The sequence below is a fragment of the Moschus berezovskii genome, chromosome 3 (genome assembly GCF_049115385.1).
Source record: "Moschus berezovskii isolate FMDL1 chromosome 3, NW_MosBer_1.0, whole genome shotgun sequence".
In the NCBI taxonomy this organism is placed as follows: domain Eukaryota; kingdom Metazoa; phylum Chordata; class Mammalia; order Artiodactyla; family Moschidae; genus Moschus; species Moschus berezovskii.
Window position 1 is genome coordinate 59,866,321 of NC_142462.1, and position 18,594 is coordinate 59,884,914.

At 37.4% G+C, this 18,594-nt stretch overlaps 1 protein-coding gene across 3 annotated transcripts in view; it reads right to left on the reverse strand.

The window, feature by feature from the left end:
* The window catches only part of MET (MET proto-oncogene, receptor tyrosine kinase), a 124,197-nt gene that overhangs the window by 30,875 nt on the left and 74,728 nt on the right, over positions 1-18,594 (reverse strand). For all 3 annotated transcript variants that reach the window (XM_055420820.2, XM_055420818.2, XM_055420819.2), the window contains 6 exons: positions 14,568-14,728; positions 12,586-12,688; positions 12,343-12,479; positions 11,529-11,690; positions 10,474-10,573; positions 3,433-3,651 (listed from right to left, as the gene is read on the reverse strand). In XM_055420820.2, the coding sequence (XP_055276795.1) occupies positions 3,433-3,651; positions 10,474-10,573; positions 11,529-11,690; positions 12,343-12,479; positions 12,586-12,688; positions 14,568-14,728 (882 nt within the window). The remainder of the gene's footprint in view (positions 1-3,432; positions 3,652-10,473; positions 10,574-11,528; positions 11,691-12,342; positions 12,480-12,585; positions 12,689-14,567; positions 14,729-18,594) is intronic.

Consider the following 18,594-nt stretch of genomic DNA (forward strand, 5'->3'; position numbering starts at 1 on the left):
TGACCCTGTGTATTTGAAAATCCACATATAATTTCACAGTCAGCCCTCTGTATCTGAGTTTCTGAAACCATGGATTCAATCAATGGTGGATCACATAGGACTGCAGTATATATTTATTGAAAAAAAACCTGCATGTAAGTTGGACCTGTGCAGGTCAACCTATATTGTTCAAGGGTTAAGTGTCAATTTATGAGTCCCATCAATAAGAATAGGTCTTGACACTGGGCCAAATGACTTCTAAGAAAAGAGCCCTTCATTTCTACCCTGTTGTAGACAGAACTGGCCTCACAGTGGTTGTGAATGGGTTTGGGCCTGTAATTCCAGGTATATCAGCCAGAAGTGGGAGGAAGATAAATTCTGGTGGCTCTGGGCCGGAAGTAGACTGAGTTAGCTTAGAATGACTCTCCCTTCTAAATCCTTCTAATGCCAAGACACTGACACAGACCTCCATCTGAGTGCGCTCTATCTTGTTCTTAGGCTCCTTCCCAGTATCATAGCCCAAGTTCCTATTCCTTGACTTAGCTGATCTTCCTGTTCCTTTTCATGTTTTAACCAACTTCTCCAAACTGAATTTCTGAAGCATCTCTATATGCTCAAGAATATGATAAAGCCCCAGGGCAGTGTCAGGCAGTTCTAGTTCCAGAATTAAATACTGTGCTTCTCTAGTTTCCACAAAATATGAATAAAAAGTCATATACTACGATAATTAGGAAATATAGGGTTTCTTTTCATCAGAATTGACTTTCAGGTATTTGTAAAGAGTTTAGAGCTATTTTACTTAAAGAATTGCATGGACATCTACATACCAAATGATAGAAAATTTCCCTATTATGAAAGTTATTTTGGTATACATTAAAGGAAAGTTAATATACAAAGCTTTGTAATGTAGTAGAAAGAAGACCAAATATGGAATCCAGAAATTTGATTGTGAGCCCAAGTTATACTGTTTGTTCCCTACGTAACCCAATACAAATGATCTAATCTTTTTAAACCTCTGTTTACTTATCTATAAAGGGGGACACGACTGAAGCGACTTAGCAGCAGCAGCAACAAAGGGGGATAATCATCACTGACCTCCCAACCTCATATGTCCACATGAATATCAAATGAAACAATATTTGTCAAAGTACTGTGTTAACTACAATTTCACAAAAACGTGAGCTGTTGCTGACATGAACACTGTGCCTTCATGTATAGCCCCAAAGAGATGTCTACTTCTGATGACCACTGACCACACTGGTGCCTAAGCCTTAGATACAAACTACTGCCCACATTACGGGGTTTCTGATTCGTGCTGAGGAAGACCGATCCCTAATCTCTATTATGTTCTGTTGATCCAAACCTGGATGGCCCTCTTGGCCATGGCGTAATCACTGGGCCAACTACTGACTAAGGCAATTCTTACAACTAGGGCTGGAAACTATCACAATCTCTTTTTAGCCAAATAATTCTTATATGCATGGCTGCTTAAGCAGCACAAAACTCTTCCTGGCAAAAAGAAGCAAATTTCACTGTAAACACAATTCTCTCCATAGTGCTTTCACTGATGGAACACAAATATATTTCACATTCATGTTTTGAATGGTAATTGAACACACACAACATGAAATAAAATAGCACCCTTTCTGTTGCAAAAAACAGTTTACTGCTTGTCCAGAAGAGGCCTTTTCTCTTCTCTTGCTTTATGTTCCTTATTTCACAGAGTCAGAGGTTTTAATATGGTCAACTTTAGAAACTGATAAAGGATTAAAGTGCTGTGACACAAAGATTCTCATATAGCTTAGATTTCCTCTTACACATACATAAAATGGAATATGGGAGATGACTAAATCATGACACTCCCAAAACAGTCCTCCTAAACGATTCCTATTTTCCCCAGATTGCCACTCTGTGACATGACAGGTGCTAGACCTTTGTTAGAGAAAAGAGTCATTCTGTATATAGACAAGAAAATAAAGTCTCTTGTGTCTATTTCCAGAGACTTCTTGGGCCAGGTTGGAAATAGCATTAAAGGCTGAGGATGATGTCAAATCATATTTTTCTTGGTCCAACAATTTTGTAGGACATTGAATAATGGGTATGTAATTTATAGAAAAAGGAGTTTTCTCCTCCTTGTAAGACTACTAGAAAGGGTAGGTAAAGAACCATTATTCTCTAATCCTTCCATGACAGATACAGGAACAGAAAAATAGAATTTATCTGGGTGTAGGAGTATTTGCAAATAAACCTTTGTTTTCATCAAGAAAAACCAAATGGAATCTTTGAAATGGCAAACACAGTAATTGTTGAAAGCAGAAGGTCACACTAGATTAATTTTATTGAAAAAAAAAGTGATAAAAGCTCTTTCTCCCTTTCTAAAACTAATTAAAGAAGCAGATGAAAGAACTTTGCTATGGTAAACATGCTGTTCACTGAAGCAGGCTTCCATTTAATTTCATGCTGGGCTTGCTTAATTATTGTGCAAAACACAATTGGGAGGTTAGTAAACTTGTATGAGTGTGAATGTGTACATGGGTTTGGCTGTAGACAGTCTTGTTGAAAAAGCAGAATAATTTTAGTAAAAACATACTCTTACTTACATGGAGATGATCTATGGGAATTTATAGTACATCTAAACAAGGACTACCCTATTACTTTGTGTTTGCTCATATTTGCATTCAGGCTATCTCTTGGGGGAAAATACTGCAGTCTAAAAACATCATGTTGAAATATAAATATTTTGCTGTTTCTAGAGACTGGGACTACAGATAATTACAGTTTTGATCACGTTGCCTCTTTTATTTGCGGTAAAAATGACTGAAGCAACATAAAAGAGCTGTATTCCAGCCTCTGTTCTGCCTCAGTCTGATCACGTGTCAAACCATGTAACCTCTCTGGGGTTTTAGTATTCTTTATTTGCAACAGGCTGGTTTAGAAAAGGTGATTTCTTATCATCCAATTAAATTATATTTAGAGGCTAATATATTCCTGAGGTAGAGGAAATTCAGCTCCATTTATAAATCAGCTTAGAGATGACCGCACCCAGATACAAAATTCCAAGTATTAGAAGGAAGTACAGAATTACAATTGATGTCTTTACTTTTATGACTTTTACCTTTTATCTTGTAATGAGCACATTTAGGTGTCCAGGGAAATATGTAAGTAACATCGGCAGAAGAATAAATCACAGGCAACTTACTTAAAGGATCTGTGCCCTACATTTACTACTCTTTATTATATACATTAAGAAAGAATTTTTAAATGCTTCATTAAAAAGCAGTACATGATTATGCATACCTTTCAGTCCTATGTCAAAAGATTTGCTTTTCAGAACTTAGATATTTGCTAATATAATATAAGATAATGACCAAGCACAACAATTTTATTCACATAGCTATGAAGTCAATTAAGTGCAACTTGATGATTTAAGAGAGCATTTTAAGCATTTCTTACCTTAATTTCCAGTACATTTTCATTGCCTATTGAGATCACCACTGGCTTTTCAAAAGGCTTAAACACAGGATTATGTACATAAATGAGATCAAAGTATTTGGAATGGATCCCATCTAACATGAAAAAGGCTTTGGTTTTCAGGGGGAGTTGTAGGTTCAGCTGTTGTAGTGAAGGAGTTGTACAGCAGATTATCTCTGAATTAGAGCGATGTTGACATGCCTATAGTAAGACACCAATTATTCACTGTAAACAGAACACAGCTTGACATCATCAATAGCAACTTTCACATTTCACTGTTTCAGACAATCAACTGAAAATATACATTATATGAAAAAAAATCTCCATTTAACTCACTAATGTTGAAGAACACATTTCTGGAAACTTGAGGGATGTAAGATTATCTAAACAATTCAGCCTTAAAGGAGCAACAAAGCTTCACTTGCTGGGAAGATGTATGCTATTCTATCTGAAGCTGTCTCTTTCCTCTGTCACTTTATTTTCCTTAAGAAGATAGGACAGTCACCAGGAGGGTGGCTGCTTATGAAACATCTATTGCAGAGTGGGAAGCTGAACTTTGTGCAATTAAAGTCCTGTTCACATCTTAGTTTTAAACCAAGCTTTAAGAATTAGGGCAAAGCCCTTACTTGGAAACTCAGTTGCCTCATTTAGAAATTAACATTAAAATGTTATTCAGTGTGGAATACTACAAGGTAAAGTGCTTTGTCAACTGCCAAGCACCATATGGTTCACACTATAATTAATTATATAGTAAGATCATCTTATTAGTGTGTTTTAAGCTATCAATTACTGACAGCCAGGTTCTGTGCAAAATATTTTACAAGGCTGGTGTCATTTAATTCTCACAATAATCCTATGAGGTAGGTGCTAGAGCTTTTTGAGCTGATATCATCAGAGCAGGTCACAAAGCTCTGAGTAGCAAAGTAAAGAACATAAATCCTAGACTATTGGCTCTAAAATTCACATGACTCCCATGCTGTGTGGTTTCTTGTTCACTCTGTATTCTACATTGGTCAAACTTTTCCTATCCTCTCTATTTTACAAAGATTCTGCTATTATTATTTCATGTCCTTTCATCTTTCATTAAAAATTTTCCCCTTTGTAATTCTGATTTATAGAAGTTTGGAAAATGTGGTTTCCTCTTGATTGTGCTTAGATGAAACCAGCAACACAAAGTGGTGCATTTAAGGTTAAATGGTTGCATTTTCCCCCCAAGGAAAAGACAAACAAGCAACAACATCCCTTAGATTTCCTTTTCTTTGACAAGTAGAGTTGGAGATAAAACAATTACTTATGTCCACAATAGAAAAATACTCAGGATATACAGAAAAAGCACAAGCAACATTGGATATTTGATATTTTCTTTTAAAAATAATTAAAAAATTGTCCTCTATTGAAGAATGTGTGCTATAATATATGCAGATAAATAAAAATGATATATAGATATAATATGAATAAAATATTATTTAGTTTTGTATCAAATCCATATTATAATGCTAAAAGCTATCCTATGATCTTGAAAAAAGTAAATGAACAACTTTACTGCTATTACAATAATTTTCTATGTAACAAGAAATTTGAAAATTAACAAACTTCTGGCTTCTGGGGCATAATGTATGTTAACAAATTAGTATGCATTTTGTTAAGAAGATGATCAATATTTTTATTTTAAAAGATCTGAATTTGTAAAACTGGAAATTTACTCTGGCTGGATCAGTAAATCTAAATCAGACCTGACCAAAAGTTTTTATCTGTTAAATAATGAATGGCTTCAATTCATCAAGGTCAGCTTCAAATTCAACAAGAAGCAGGGAATATGGAAAAAACATGGGTCTCTTTATGAGATTTTTTGCAAACAATAGTCAAATAGACCCACTGAATTTTTCATTCCTGAATGACTGAGCGACTGAACTGAACTGAACTGAACTGAATTGAACAAATTGCATTTGTACTGACTGTTTTTAATGGATTCAACAAATTGAATCCATTGTTCTATTGTACTAATATCTTTGTGGTTAAAATAACAAAGTTTAAATTTCCAGACATGCAAACAGATAATATTCTAATCTTCTATTGTTTCAATCTTCTTTGTCACACCTAGGAGGTTTTTAAAAACTACATGATTACAAATGAATGAATGATGTCACATGTCATCATAATGTTGGGGAGGCAGAGGAAAGAAATCTTAGTCATGATTTTAATAATGTAAGCTCAGTGTGAATTAGATAAACTAATAATTTCTCAGACTTCTACTTTAAAAAGTCGCATGCCAACACCAAAGGGGGTTACTGTTATTTTTTTTTGGTTAATGAAAAATTGCTATGCTTGGTTGTGGAGAACTGACGTCCTTTAAATTAATAGTGGTGGTATTCTAACTTTGTTTGTGGCCATGCGCAGGGATTGGTTTCAAAGCTCTCTACTTCATATGGGGACTCCCTAGAGTATAATCTCTCAGGAATATTATAAAAATCTAATAATACTCTTTAGAGGTGATGCAATGTGGCTGATTGAGAAGGTCAAGAAAAATCTCATTTAAGATGACCTTATTGTTTGGTGATTTGGCTTGACATTTTTAGCCCCAAATTGGTTTTTGTAATTAAAGCACACTGTGGCCTTAGCCTTCAAGAAATATTGGATGAGAATCTAAAAGGAAGTGCTGTAATTCAATCTATTACCTCCCCAATCAAGACCCTGCCTGAGAGGGGGCACTTAGAACTTTTATTCTAAGTTGCGTGTCCAAGTCTGACTAGATTATGTGTATTTTATATCAAAGAAAAACAACAAAATATATAATCTTTGTAAATAACTTCAAACTTCCTAAAGTCTGAAGTAAAACTGCCACTTCAATGTGACCCAAAACTGTCAGAGCACAAAATAGGTCAATTTAAGGAGGAATTCAGTTAAATTCTGACGGACCTTGCAAATAAAAAAGGTGAAGAAGTGTTACATATCATACCCACTCTAGGACATAAGTGTTTTAATGTTCTTTTTCATTATTTGATAACATGCTAACAAAAGGACAAGTGGCATAGTTAAGAAGCGATATGAAAGAAAACACTGTACCACTTAGGAAGACATTGATGCTTTGGCAAGATTAAAGGCTTTACCCAGGGGTTTTATTAGACCAAAAATGTTGATGTTCTATGGGGCATTATAAAAAGGGGGATAGGGAAATGTTTGAATGTTTGGATCCTCTTCAAATTCATATTTGGAACCTTAATCCCTCACATGATGGTATTTGGAGATGGAGCCTTTGGGAGGTAAGTAGGTCATGAGAGTGAAGTTCTCATGATGGAGTTAGTGCCCTCATAAGAAGAGACACAAGAGAGCTTGCTTCCCCTTTCTTCCCCCTCCATGTGAGGATACAAAGAGAACATAATCAGCTGCAAACCAGGAAGCGGGCCCTCCCCAGAAAGCCAGATCTGCTGGCACCCTGGTCTTGGACTTCCCAACCTTTAGAACTGTGAGAAAAAAATAACTGTTTGCTTGTGGACTGGAATGGGTGAATTTAACTCGGATGACCATTATATCTACTACTGTGGGCAGGAAACCCTTAGAAGAAATGGAGTAGCCATCATGGTCAACAAAAGAGTCCGAAATGCAGTACTTGGATGCAATCTTAAAAACGACAGAATGATTTCTGTTCGTTTCCAAGGCAAACCATTCAATATTACAGTAATCCAGGCCTATGCCCCAACCAGTAATGCTGAAGAAGCCGAAGTTAATCGGTTCTATGAAGACCTACAAGACCTTTTAGAACTAACACCCAAAAAAGATGTCATTTTCATTATAGGGGACTGGAATGCAAAAGTAGGAAGTCAAGAAACACCTGGAGTAACTGGCAAATTTGGCCTTGGAGCACGGAATGAAGCCGGGCAAAGGCTAATAGAGTTTTGTCAAGAGAATGCACTGGTCATAGCAAACACCCTCTTCCAACAACACAAGAGAAGACTCTACACATGGACATCACCAGATGGTCAACACCGAAATCAGATTGATTATATTCTTTGCAACCAAAGATGGAGAAGCTGTATACAGTTAGCAAAAACAAGACCAGGAGCTGACTGTGGCTCAGATCATGAACTCCTTATTGCGAAATTCAGACTTAAATTGAAGAAAGTAGGGAAAACCACTAGACCATTCAGATATGACCTCAATCAGGAGAAGGAAATGGCAACCCACTCCAGTGTTCTTGCCTAGAGAATCCCAGGGAAGGGGGAGCCTGGTGGGCTTCCATCTATGGGGTCACACAGAGTCGGACACGACTGAAGTGACTTAGCAGCAGCAGCAGCAGCAGCAACAGATTAAAACGTTCTGCAATCTTTTCTCATGTAAGATCATAACTTTTACACAGCATGGGAAGAAGAGAGTGAGATGAATGGAGAAAGCAACTTCAACATATATACACTATCAGGTGTAAGATGGATAGCTGGTGAGGTGGTATTGTATAGCACAGGGAGCCCAGTCTTGTGCTCTGTGATGGCCTGGAGGGATGGGATGATGGGGAGTCCAGAGGGAGGGGATGTATGATTATGGCTGATTCACATTGTTGTATGGCAGAAACCAACCCAACATTGTAAAAATTAAAAAAAATAAATGGCAAAAAAACCCAGATATGACCTCAATCAAATCCCTTATGATTATACAGTGGAAGTGAGAAATAGATTTAAGGGACTAGATCTGATTGATAAGAGTGCCTGATGAACTCTGGACGGAGGTTCGTGACATTGTCCAGGAGACAGGGACCAAGACCATCCCCATGGAAAAGAAATGCAGAAGAGCGAAATGGCTGTCTGAGGAGGCCTTACAAATAGCTGTGAAAAGAAGAGAGGCGAAAAGCAAAGGAGAAAAGGAAAGATATAAGCATCTGAATGCAGAGTTCCAAAGAATAGCAAGGAGAGATAAGAAAGCCTTCCTCAGTGATCAATGCAAAGAAATAGAGGAAAACAACAGAATAGGAAAAACAAGAGACCTCTTCAAGAAAATTAGAGATTCCAAGGGAACGTTTCATGCAAAGATGGGCTCCATAAAGGACAGAAATGGTATGGACCTAACAGAAGCAGAAGATATTAAGAAGAGGTGGCAGGAATACACAGAAGAACTGTACAAAAAAGATCTTCACGACCAAGATAGTCACGATAACGTGATCACTGACCTAGAGTCAGACATCTTGGAATGTGAAGTCAAGTGGGCCTTAGAAAGCATCACTACGAACAAAGCTAGTGGTGGTGATGGAATTCCAGTTGAGCTATTTCAAGTCTTGAAAGATGATGCTGTGAAAGTGCTGCACTCAATATGCCAGCAGATTTGGAAAACTCAGCAGTGGCCACAGGACTGGAAGAGGTCAGTCTTCATTCCAAACCCAAAGAAAGGGAATGCCAAAGAATGCTCAAACTACCGCACAGTTGCACTCATCTCACACGCTAGTAAAGTCATGCTCAAAATTCTCCAAGCCAGGCTTCAGCAGTATGTAAACCGTGAACTCCCAGATGTTCAAGCAGGTTTTAGAAAAGGCAGAGGCACCAGAGATCAAATTGCCAACATCCGCTGGATCATGGAGAAAGCAAGAGAGTTTCAGAAAAACATCTATTTCTGCTTCATTGACTATGCCAAAGCCTTTGACTGTGTGGATCACAATAAACTGTGGAACATTCTGAAAGAGATGGGAATCCCAGACCACCTGACCTGCCTCTTGAGAAACCTGTACGCAGGTCAGGAAGCAACAGTTAGAACGGGACATGGAACAACAGACTGGTTCCAAATAGGAAAAGGTGTACGTCAAGGTTGTATATTGTCACCTTGCTTATTTAACTTATATGCAGAGTACATCATGAGGAAGGCTGGGCTGGAAGAAGCACAAGCTGGAATCAAGATTGCTGGGAGAAATATCAATAGCCTCAGATATGCAGATGACACCACCCTTATGGCAGAAAGTGAAGAGGAACTCAAAAGCCTCTTGATGAAAGTGAAAGAGGAGAGTGAAAAGGTTGGCTTGAAGCTCAACATTCAGAAAACAAAGATCATGGCATCTGGTCCCATCACTTCATGGGAAATAGATGGAAAAACAGTGGAAACAGTGTCAGACTTTATTTTTTGGGGCTCCAAAATCACTGCAGATGCTGATTGCAGCCATGAAATTAAAAGACGCTTGCTCCTTGGAAGGAAAGTTATGACCAACCTTGATAGTATATTAAAAAGCAGAGACATTACTTTGCCAACCAAGGTCCGTCTAGTCAAGGCTATGGTTTTTCCCGTGGTCATGTATGGATGTGAGAGTTGGACTGTGAAGAAAGCTGATTGCCGAAGAATGGATGCTTTTGAACTGTGGTGTTGGAGAAGACTCTTGAGAGTCCCTTATACTGCAAGGAGATCCAACCAGTCCATTCTAAAGGAGATCAATCCTGGATGTTCATTGGAGGGACTGATGCTAAAGCTGAAGCTGCAATACTTTGGCCACCTCATGCGACGAGTTGACTCACTGGAAAGGACTCTGATGCTGGGAAAGGTTGGGGGCGGGAGGAGAAGGGGACGACGGAGAATGAGATGGCTGGATGGCATCACTGACTCGATGGACATGAGTTTGAGTGAACTCCGGGATTTGGTGATGGACAGGGAGGCCTGGCGTGCTGTGGTTCATGGGGTCGCAGAGAGTCGGACACGACTGAGCGACTGAACTGAACTGAACTGTGTAAGCCACTCAGTCTACGGTAGTTTTGTTATAGAACCCTGAACAGACTACGACAGAGATGATGTAGCTTGCACTTGTACTGACTGTTTTTAAAAAATTCTGCCTCAAGTTGATAATCATTATTTGTGTCTAAACATTATGTGTGAGTGTGTTTTATGTTAGCCTGAGACGAGATATTTTTAGTCGTTGAATTAAAAAAGTCCTATTGACTACACTGCAAGGAAGATAACTAGCAGACATTAAAGGCAAAACTGAAATGTCTTTGGTACCCTGGAAGCTGGCAACGGAGGCAGAGATGCAGAGTTCTAAGCACAACTACCATGCAGAGGACTCACCACTGTAAAGTTCCTTCCGGCTTCATGCACATTTATCACCATCCTTAGGATACTAACTGAATTCAGGTTTTTTCCAACACCTGTTATTGTACTCCCACCACTGGCAAGATAAAATAGAAAAATAGCAATGAGAGCTTCTTTCTCTATCAAGTATTTTAAGAGAGAAATGAAATTAAATCACATGTAGTAACTACAAGTTACAGCCACAACTGAAGTCAAATGAAAGTTCAGTGGTAAACTTTCTTAGGAAATAACTTATTTAACCTGGAAGTATTTTAAAAATTCATTATTTCATAAGCTGAAGGAATGAATTTCTCTTTTTATTCACCAAACATGCAAAAGAAATATTTTTTTCTGTTTGAAAAAAATACAAAGAAAAATGAATTTAACTACTGTCGCTAGACTGATTGAAATAACAGAAATAAGGCAGATTGAAATGGGTCCAATGAGATACTGATTTAGAGGGAGTCTGGTATTGGCTTAGACAGTAAAGAATTTGCCTGCAATGTGGGAGACCTGGATTTGATCCCTGGGTCAGGAATATCCCATAGAGAAGGGAATGGCAACCCAATCCAGTATTCTTGCCTGGAAAATTCCATGGACAGAGGAACCCTGGCAAGCAACAGTCCACGGGATCACAGAGTTGGACAGGTCTGAGCGATTAACACACTGGTATAGGGAAAAGCTGTGTGTAAAGTAGGCAAGGAAAAATACACTGTAAAATGGACAGAAAAAGGTGATTCCATTTTTAGGCACTAAGGTTAGTAAAGAATTAAAATGTACATAATATAAGTGCATAAATACTGTAATGTTCAGTTAAATTGTTTTAACGGAATCTATTTAGAATAGGATACAATGGCATGAACTAGCGCTGATAAAGTCAAATTGTACTCAGAAGCTGAATGTAGTTTTCACTCCCGAATTGGAAAGGTATCCTTTAAAAGAAATGCAATAGTATAAAATCCAGAGATAAAACTATCTTCCTTTTGACTATTTGGCAGCCAATCATCCTCAAGTTCATTATTTTCTTATACCCATCAGAAACTTTTACTTACCTAATAAAAGATTTGGTGGGATGTATTTCATAGACAATGGGGTCTTCCCGGTAAATGAAGCTGTTCATCTCTCGGTTGGCTAAGTCAATTTTCAATTTAACAGAAAACTCAGTTGGTGCGCTTTGGGCTGGGGTATAACATTCGAGAATACTATGTGAAACACTGAACAAAAAATTAAGAAAATAGATCTTCGTTATTAAAGACACAGATATATTAGAATTATATCCATAAATCAAAAAGGACATCAGTCAATAGCATCTAAATGGGAATTTCTAGGAAAAAAAAAAGCTCTTTTTAATGTAGGGTGTTTGCATTTGACTAGATCCCAGACTTAGCTTTGTTGTAGGCAAGCCATCCAACTTAAAAATATTTGGGATTTTAAGCAATTTTTAAAATTTTGGTACTTGATTTAAGCTTTCCCAACTCTTAAGAAGCAGAAACGTAACTTCCTGAGTCTCCCTCATGGCTCTCACCACCCCAAAGTGATCTGATCTAATTGCAAATCTTGATGGAAATGTTTATTGTCAATTACCAGAAACTCACAGTTTATAGCATAGGTGGGATACTAAGTATAACAATAAAGAAGATGGATGCGAAGACAAACTTAAAAGTGGAATTAACAAACCATAAGGGAAGGGTAGAAAAAACAGCAAAAAGGAGTAGAGGGATTCGGGAAGGAAGAAGTTTTTTAAGGTAAGGACAGTAAATAATAAACATCTTGACTTTTTGCCACAAAAGAACAATATTTTCTTGATTTGTTAGGTACAAATATTAATCTGACTTGACTGATGAAACAAAAGATAAACTACAACACCTTTTTAAAGTACATGTTTTTCCACCAATTGAAATGTGTCTTGAATTTCCACTGTTTAGGTGCTTTCCAGTTAATGTAAGTAAAGTGCCACCAGTTTTTGGACCATAATTTGGAGAAATACTTGTTATTATAGGATCCTGAATGAGAGATAAAAACAAAATAACCTGTTAATTTTATAACTCTAAATAGATTAAGTAATAATTAAATATCCTAGTTCATGATAAAATGAATGCTTAGACTTACCACATAGGAAAATGTACTATACTGTACTGACCCACGACTGTTTGAAATAACTATGGACATATTGAAATGTTCATTCATTACAGGACCAACTGTGCATTTCAACCTGAAAAAGCAAAATTTTATATAAGTCCAAAGGCATTTTCTGGCTTGGGTGTTTTATATTAAGGGTTATTATCTCCAAATAGTGAGCTGACTACTTGAAATAGCAAGCAGGGTTTCCAAGTAAGCATCAAGACTGAAAATTGTATAGCTCTATTTCTGTACTATTATGCTAAACTTTATATTGACTATCTTGTATTATTCATACAGACAAAATAGGAAATGTTAAACATCATTGATGTAGAACTCACCAATCGAAAAGTTCATAATAATCTGTCTGCTGCTGCTGCTGCTGCTGCTAAGTCACTTCAGTCGTGTCCGACTCTGTGCGACCCCATAGATGGCAGCCCACCAGGCTCCGCCATCCCTGGGATTCTCCAGGCAAGAACACTGGAGTGGGTTGCCATTTCCTTCTCCAATGTGTGAAAGTGAAAAGTGAAAGTGAAGTCGCTCAGTCGTGTCCGACCCTTAGCGACCCCATGGACTGCAGCCCACCAGGCTCCTCTGTCCATGCGATCCTATATAATTGTAGGAATAATGTTTGGCATACTTAAAGCAATGGTATTTTGATAGCATATGAAACAATGGGCTGATTACAACTAAGCAGAAATCTCTTCTTCAAAGTATGTCAAAAGATGCATTTTTGTGGTTATACACATTTATTTAATAACGATAATGATAAAATAAAGATAGGCTTTCCACAAAATTATTTTTAAATTAATAATCTTATTATAATCCTAAAAAGTATAACTTGCTTTATTAAGAAACTTTTAAAAATGAGGATGAATTGTGTTTCACTTTTATAGGCTCTAATTTATAAGCAATGAGCAAGAACTTACAAGGGGGATTTCTTGAATGAATTTTTTTGCCATTAAACTAAACAAGTATGACATTAATTGATGTTTTGGCCTCAGTAAAATAAGAAGAGTAGATTTAGATCTTTGCATAACCCTGGAATTCTACTAGGTATAAAATAACCACTTGAAAGAATAGGTCAAACTATAAAACTTTAAATGTTTGGTTATTGTTACTACATAACTAAAAATTTCTGGGTTCTCTGTTTATTATAGGATTCAGATCTTATAGAAGTTACAAGCAGGATATAGTAGAACAGGCACAGGTCTCGAATCAAGAGAGCTGAGTTTGAAGGCCTGTTCAGCTCTTACTCTCTGAATGACCTCTACTAATCTATCTTTCTGGACTTCAGTTACCACTTTGTAAAATAGGGATAACATTGCTATTTCCTGAGATTTGGGAATGACTACATGAGATACACTCCTTTCTGGCAAACCATTCTACAGTATTCTTGCTTGGAGAATTCCATGGACAGACCATGGGGTCGAAAAGAGTCAGATACGACTGAGTGACTAACACTTTAACTTTTCATTACAGTGTCAATAAAGATCAGCTAAATATAAACTCATCAAAAACAATGAGTCTCAAAAGTGTGATACAGCAGCTTCACTACATTTCTGAGATTCAGAAAGTGAATTTAGAAAAGAGGGTCCATATTGAGCTCTGATTTTTATAGAAAAAAACTGCTGGAAACAGTCTCTTTATTGAAGACTTCAGATGGACCAACCCCAACCAGTGCTACTCTTTCAAATCTACCCAGACAGTTTCTCAAGAGTTGCTACAAAAATGGTTGAAAAATTCCCAGATGCTAGATTTTTCTTTTCTTCATCTGAGTAATGTCACTTTCTCCCTCCTTAATCCTGGTGAGTAAATAGTTTTTAAAACAAAATAAATCCACAAGGGGAGTGGGGGACCAAGACATTTTTTAACTCAAGAGATGGACTTTTGGGGCAAGTTTTACAAGGATTCATTCAAAACTAAAACCTGTTTTCCAACCACACCCTGGCCAAGTGTTTTTAGGTTCTTACATGTTAGTTGTGCTCTCACTTAAGGTTAAGGTGCAACTCTCATTTCCAAGGAGAACTCTGGTTTTCTTCAAGTCAAATTTATTATTCCTCTTGAATCCAAAGTCCCAGCCACAAACAGTCAGTGTTGTCCCTCCTTCAAGGGGGGCACTAGTTGGAAAAACCTATAAGGACAATACAGAACTTAAAAAAAACGAGTACATTATTATCTTTCATATGTGTGGAAAACAAACAGACAAATATGTATCCTCAAAGAATCTGAAATCCTTCCCTTCTCTCAGTATCTAAAAAAATGAATTTTCACCATAGGAAAAATGGACACAAATCTCAGAGAATCTGGAACAAACATTAAAACTATCTGTCAGGTTGATGAAACAAGCTGTTTTCATAAGATTCAGAGATGGGAGAGAGGGCAAATTCAGCCTAGGTAGGGATGAAAGGCCTTTTTGGGATGAAGTAGACACACTTTGGGCCCAAATTTTACATTTTATATAACCCATACTTTTATAAGCTTATATAATCTGGGCCTCCAGATTGAACTCTGATCAAAACTCCTTCATGGATCCTAGAAGCCGAGCACCGATACATGCCTTGTTCTGAGTACCAGCTGGGTGTGTGCTACATGCATATTGTTGCTATGGTATTCCCCACCCAGAGGAGAGAGTCACACAGTAAAAATACTTCTGGTACCCAGTGTTTTCACGGTTGCATTTAACAGCCGTCAGAATATCAGTCACGTGTATGGTATTTAATACATACGCCATTCATTCATTCACTGCTGCTGCTGCTGCTTAGTCACTTTAGTCGTGTCTGACTCTGTGCGACCCTATGGACTGTGGCCTGCATGGCTCCCCTGTCCACGGGATTCTCTAGGCAAGAGTACTGGAGTGGGTTGCCAGGCCCTCCTCCAGGGGATCTTCCCAACCCAGGGATCGAACCTGGGTATCCTGCATTGCAGGCCAGATTCTTTACCACTGAGCCACCAGGGACGCCCCTATTCATTCACTATATATTTATAAATCATCTGCTATGTGCCAGGCCTCAATAAATGAATAACTGAACTTATTTTACTTAATACTTAATTACTTATTCTTAATTCACATTTACTACTAACTGCCATTTTTTTCCTTTAAATATAGTCGCTATTTGATATATACCTGCTGGTTAGTTAACAAGCTAAAAATGATGTAACATTTAATATAGTCAACATATTCTGTTAGAAATAGATAAAAACAGAATTGGAGAGGGCCTCAAGTGTGATCTGTATTATAGCAATGTTTCTAATTAATTCTTTTGGCATCATTGTATATTTAATTTCTAGGATTGACTTATTTCCTTCAGGCTCAGTATTAAATAATAACAGGTTCCTTTTATTATTGCAGGCTTATCTTTGGTGTATTAAAAGTAAAATGAATTCATTAATAATAATTTGGCAACTGTGATATAAGATAGCATTAGGCTCTTACGAAGTCTATAAGACAACTATTTTTAGGCTAAAACTATTAAAACAAAACAAATTTCCACGTTAAAAATAAGCTTCTCCTCAGCAGCTTTGTGACAATTGAGAAAGGAAATGCTCTTTTGGGGGGACATATTGTAAATTGTACTGTAAAGTACAATGGTGGGAAAACAGCACTGCTATACAGGCAACTCAAAAATCAGTAAGGGAATTCACTAAAGACTAGTTAGTGAAAGTGTAAAAGTGATTCCTTTACACTTTAGAAGAGCTTTTAGCAAAATTCAAATCTGCAAATGTTACCATCCCTCCCAAGTAATCGCAAACCAACGTCATACCCTTGTTGTCAAACCCCTGTAAAAGTCTTAGCCTAATGCCTTTATATAGCTACTTTACCCATGAAATCCATTATACAGTTGTGCCTTTCATGAAAATTTACCTCGTCCATGTCTAGCCAATGAGAATTGCTAGAAAAAAAAATCTGCTTATTATTATGTTAGAAATTCAGTAGGAGAGAAAAAGACATCTAACCCTCCAGGGCTCTCTTCAGCCTGAGGCAGTCACACAGCTGCTATTTCCTCTTTTAATGAGGAGTCTTCCCCACTGAAAACAGCTGCCTAAGGCTGATGTTTGGCCTGATCCCACTGCCTAGATCTCCCCTTTCTATGTAAAAACTGAAGTCTGTCACTCCACTGTTCATCATCACTTTCTATATAAGACAAAGGGATTGTGTAATGGTTTCAGAAAAGACACTGAGAGTTGTTCAATTGGTGTGCTGGCAACAGACATGGGTGCTATTAATATAAAACCTCCGTGAGATCATCATGATTTGAAAGGCCAGCTTTTCTTAGCTTTTCTCTCCTGGCTGAAAATTAGAGGCAGGCAACTGAGCTTTTCTGCCTTAGCTTACGGGGTAACATTCACTCTTCCGGGGGAAAAGGAAAGACACAGTCTTGGACTACACACCCTGGGACAGAACCAACAATGGGCTGGCAAACTGTGTTATCCTGAGGGTAGAGAAACTCTGTGAGAAGGAAATGAGTGTACGGCATAAAGCCACAGAGGCTGAGTCTGGATAGGGTAGAAATAGCCACAAAAATAGCTATTGTCCTTAAACAGGTGAAAATAATTTAAATGATCATGTTTTCAAAACCCATCAGGATAATACATGAGAAAATTGAAATAACAACAACAACCTTGGAAAATTAAAATCTGTCTCTTCAGTAAATGTCATGAATATATTGGTGGCAGTGTACTGCAGACAAGAGATAAAATATCTCAAGTCCCTCATAAGATATCACTGCTGTTTCTTATCTGAGTCTTCTGATCAATTAATAAACTGTTTTACTGTCTCACGGGACTGAACTCTAATCCTATAAGATACGACAATTTTATCCTAATAAATTCAGAATATATTGGAAAGTGCTTTCTTTTCTGAAGCATTTTTCATTGCTCTTTAAGTACAAGATCAGATAACATGTTTGAAACAAAATAATGGGCTTGTACTCCTGAAATATTTCATACGTGGAACTGCAGAGAATCTCAGCCACTGAACATCATGTACCTTGAAAAGCAGGTTGACTTACATTTATAGGAAAGTGAAACTCTACACATTAGCTGGGTTTTGTGCCTGCAGCATTTAAGACAGATAAGAAAAAGATGAATAATCTGTCTTATTCTTTGCAGTAAGAATGCTAAATGTCATGCTCTAGTGCAGCATGAAATCTTCCTAACAACTATGAACCAAAAGGGATTTATGGACTCAGCTGCACTACTTTCTTTCTAACTGTACAGCCCAAGCCTCAGTGAATTGTGCGTGATACAACCCAACCTTTTAAAATATTTCCAGTTAGAGTGCTGGAGTTAGGGAAGGTGGAGGAGGGGAGATTCAAACATTATGAGAGAGTCTCTGGTTCCAGAAAATTCTAAAATATTTACTGTTTTTAACCATTTTAATGTAGCTTTCATTAATATTAACAACAAAAGGTTGTAAACTGGTCAAAAGTAGATGTTTCATTTGTACAGGTTCTCAACCTGCTCTTTATTTAAAACAGCAGGTTGGTTGTTTTTGAAATGAAATTGCTATGATTTAATTGCACATGCATACGTGCACACACACACACACTCCCTATACCTTTCATGGAATAGCTGCATTCGGATTCCTGATGTCTCAAACTGCCAAAGCTACATGTTTTTAAAAGTATAAAACTGCATGTGGTTTTAAAAGTGTATTAAACATACAAACAAAAAGTGCATAAACACTACAGATTTAAATTTGTTGTAATATCTTCTCATTTATTCTCTAGCTGATCAAGCTGAGGCTTAATAATTGTGTCACACCTAACAGAAAATGATTTGGTTTAAAACCCAGTCACCCAGTACAAATCTTTGCCCAAACCGTAGCTAAATGAAAACAGCCATGTGCTTGGGGGCAGATCCTGTTCTAACTTGCACACTCTGTTTACTTGGGCTTGAACCAGGCGACCGACCAAGATCTTTAACTTGATTCTTTCACATGCATCATTTATTATTACCAAAGTCCAACTGTTCCACATGCAGGAAGAGAAAACACAC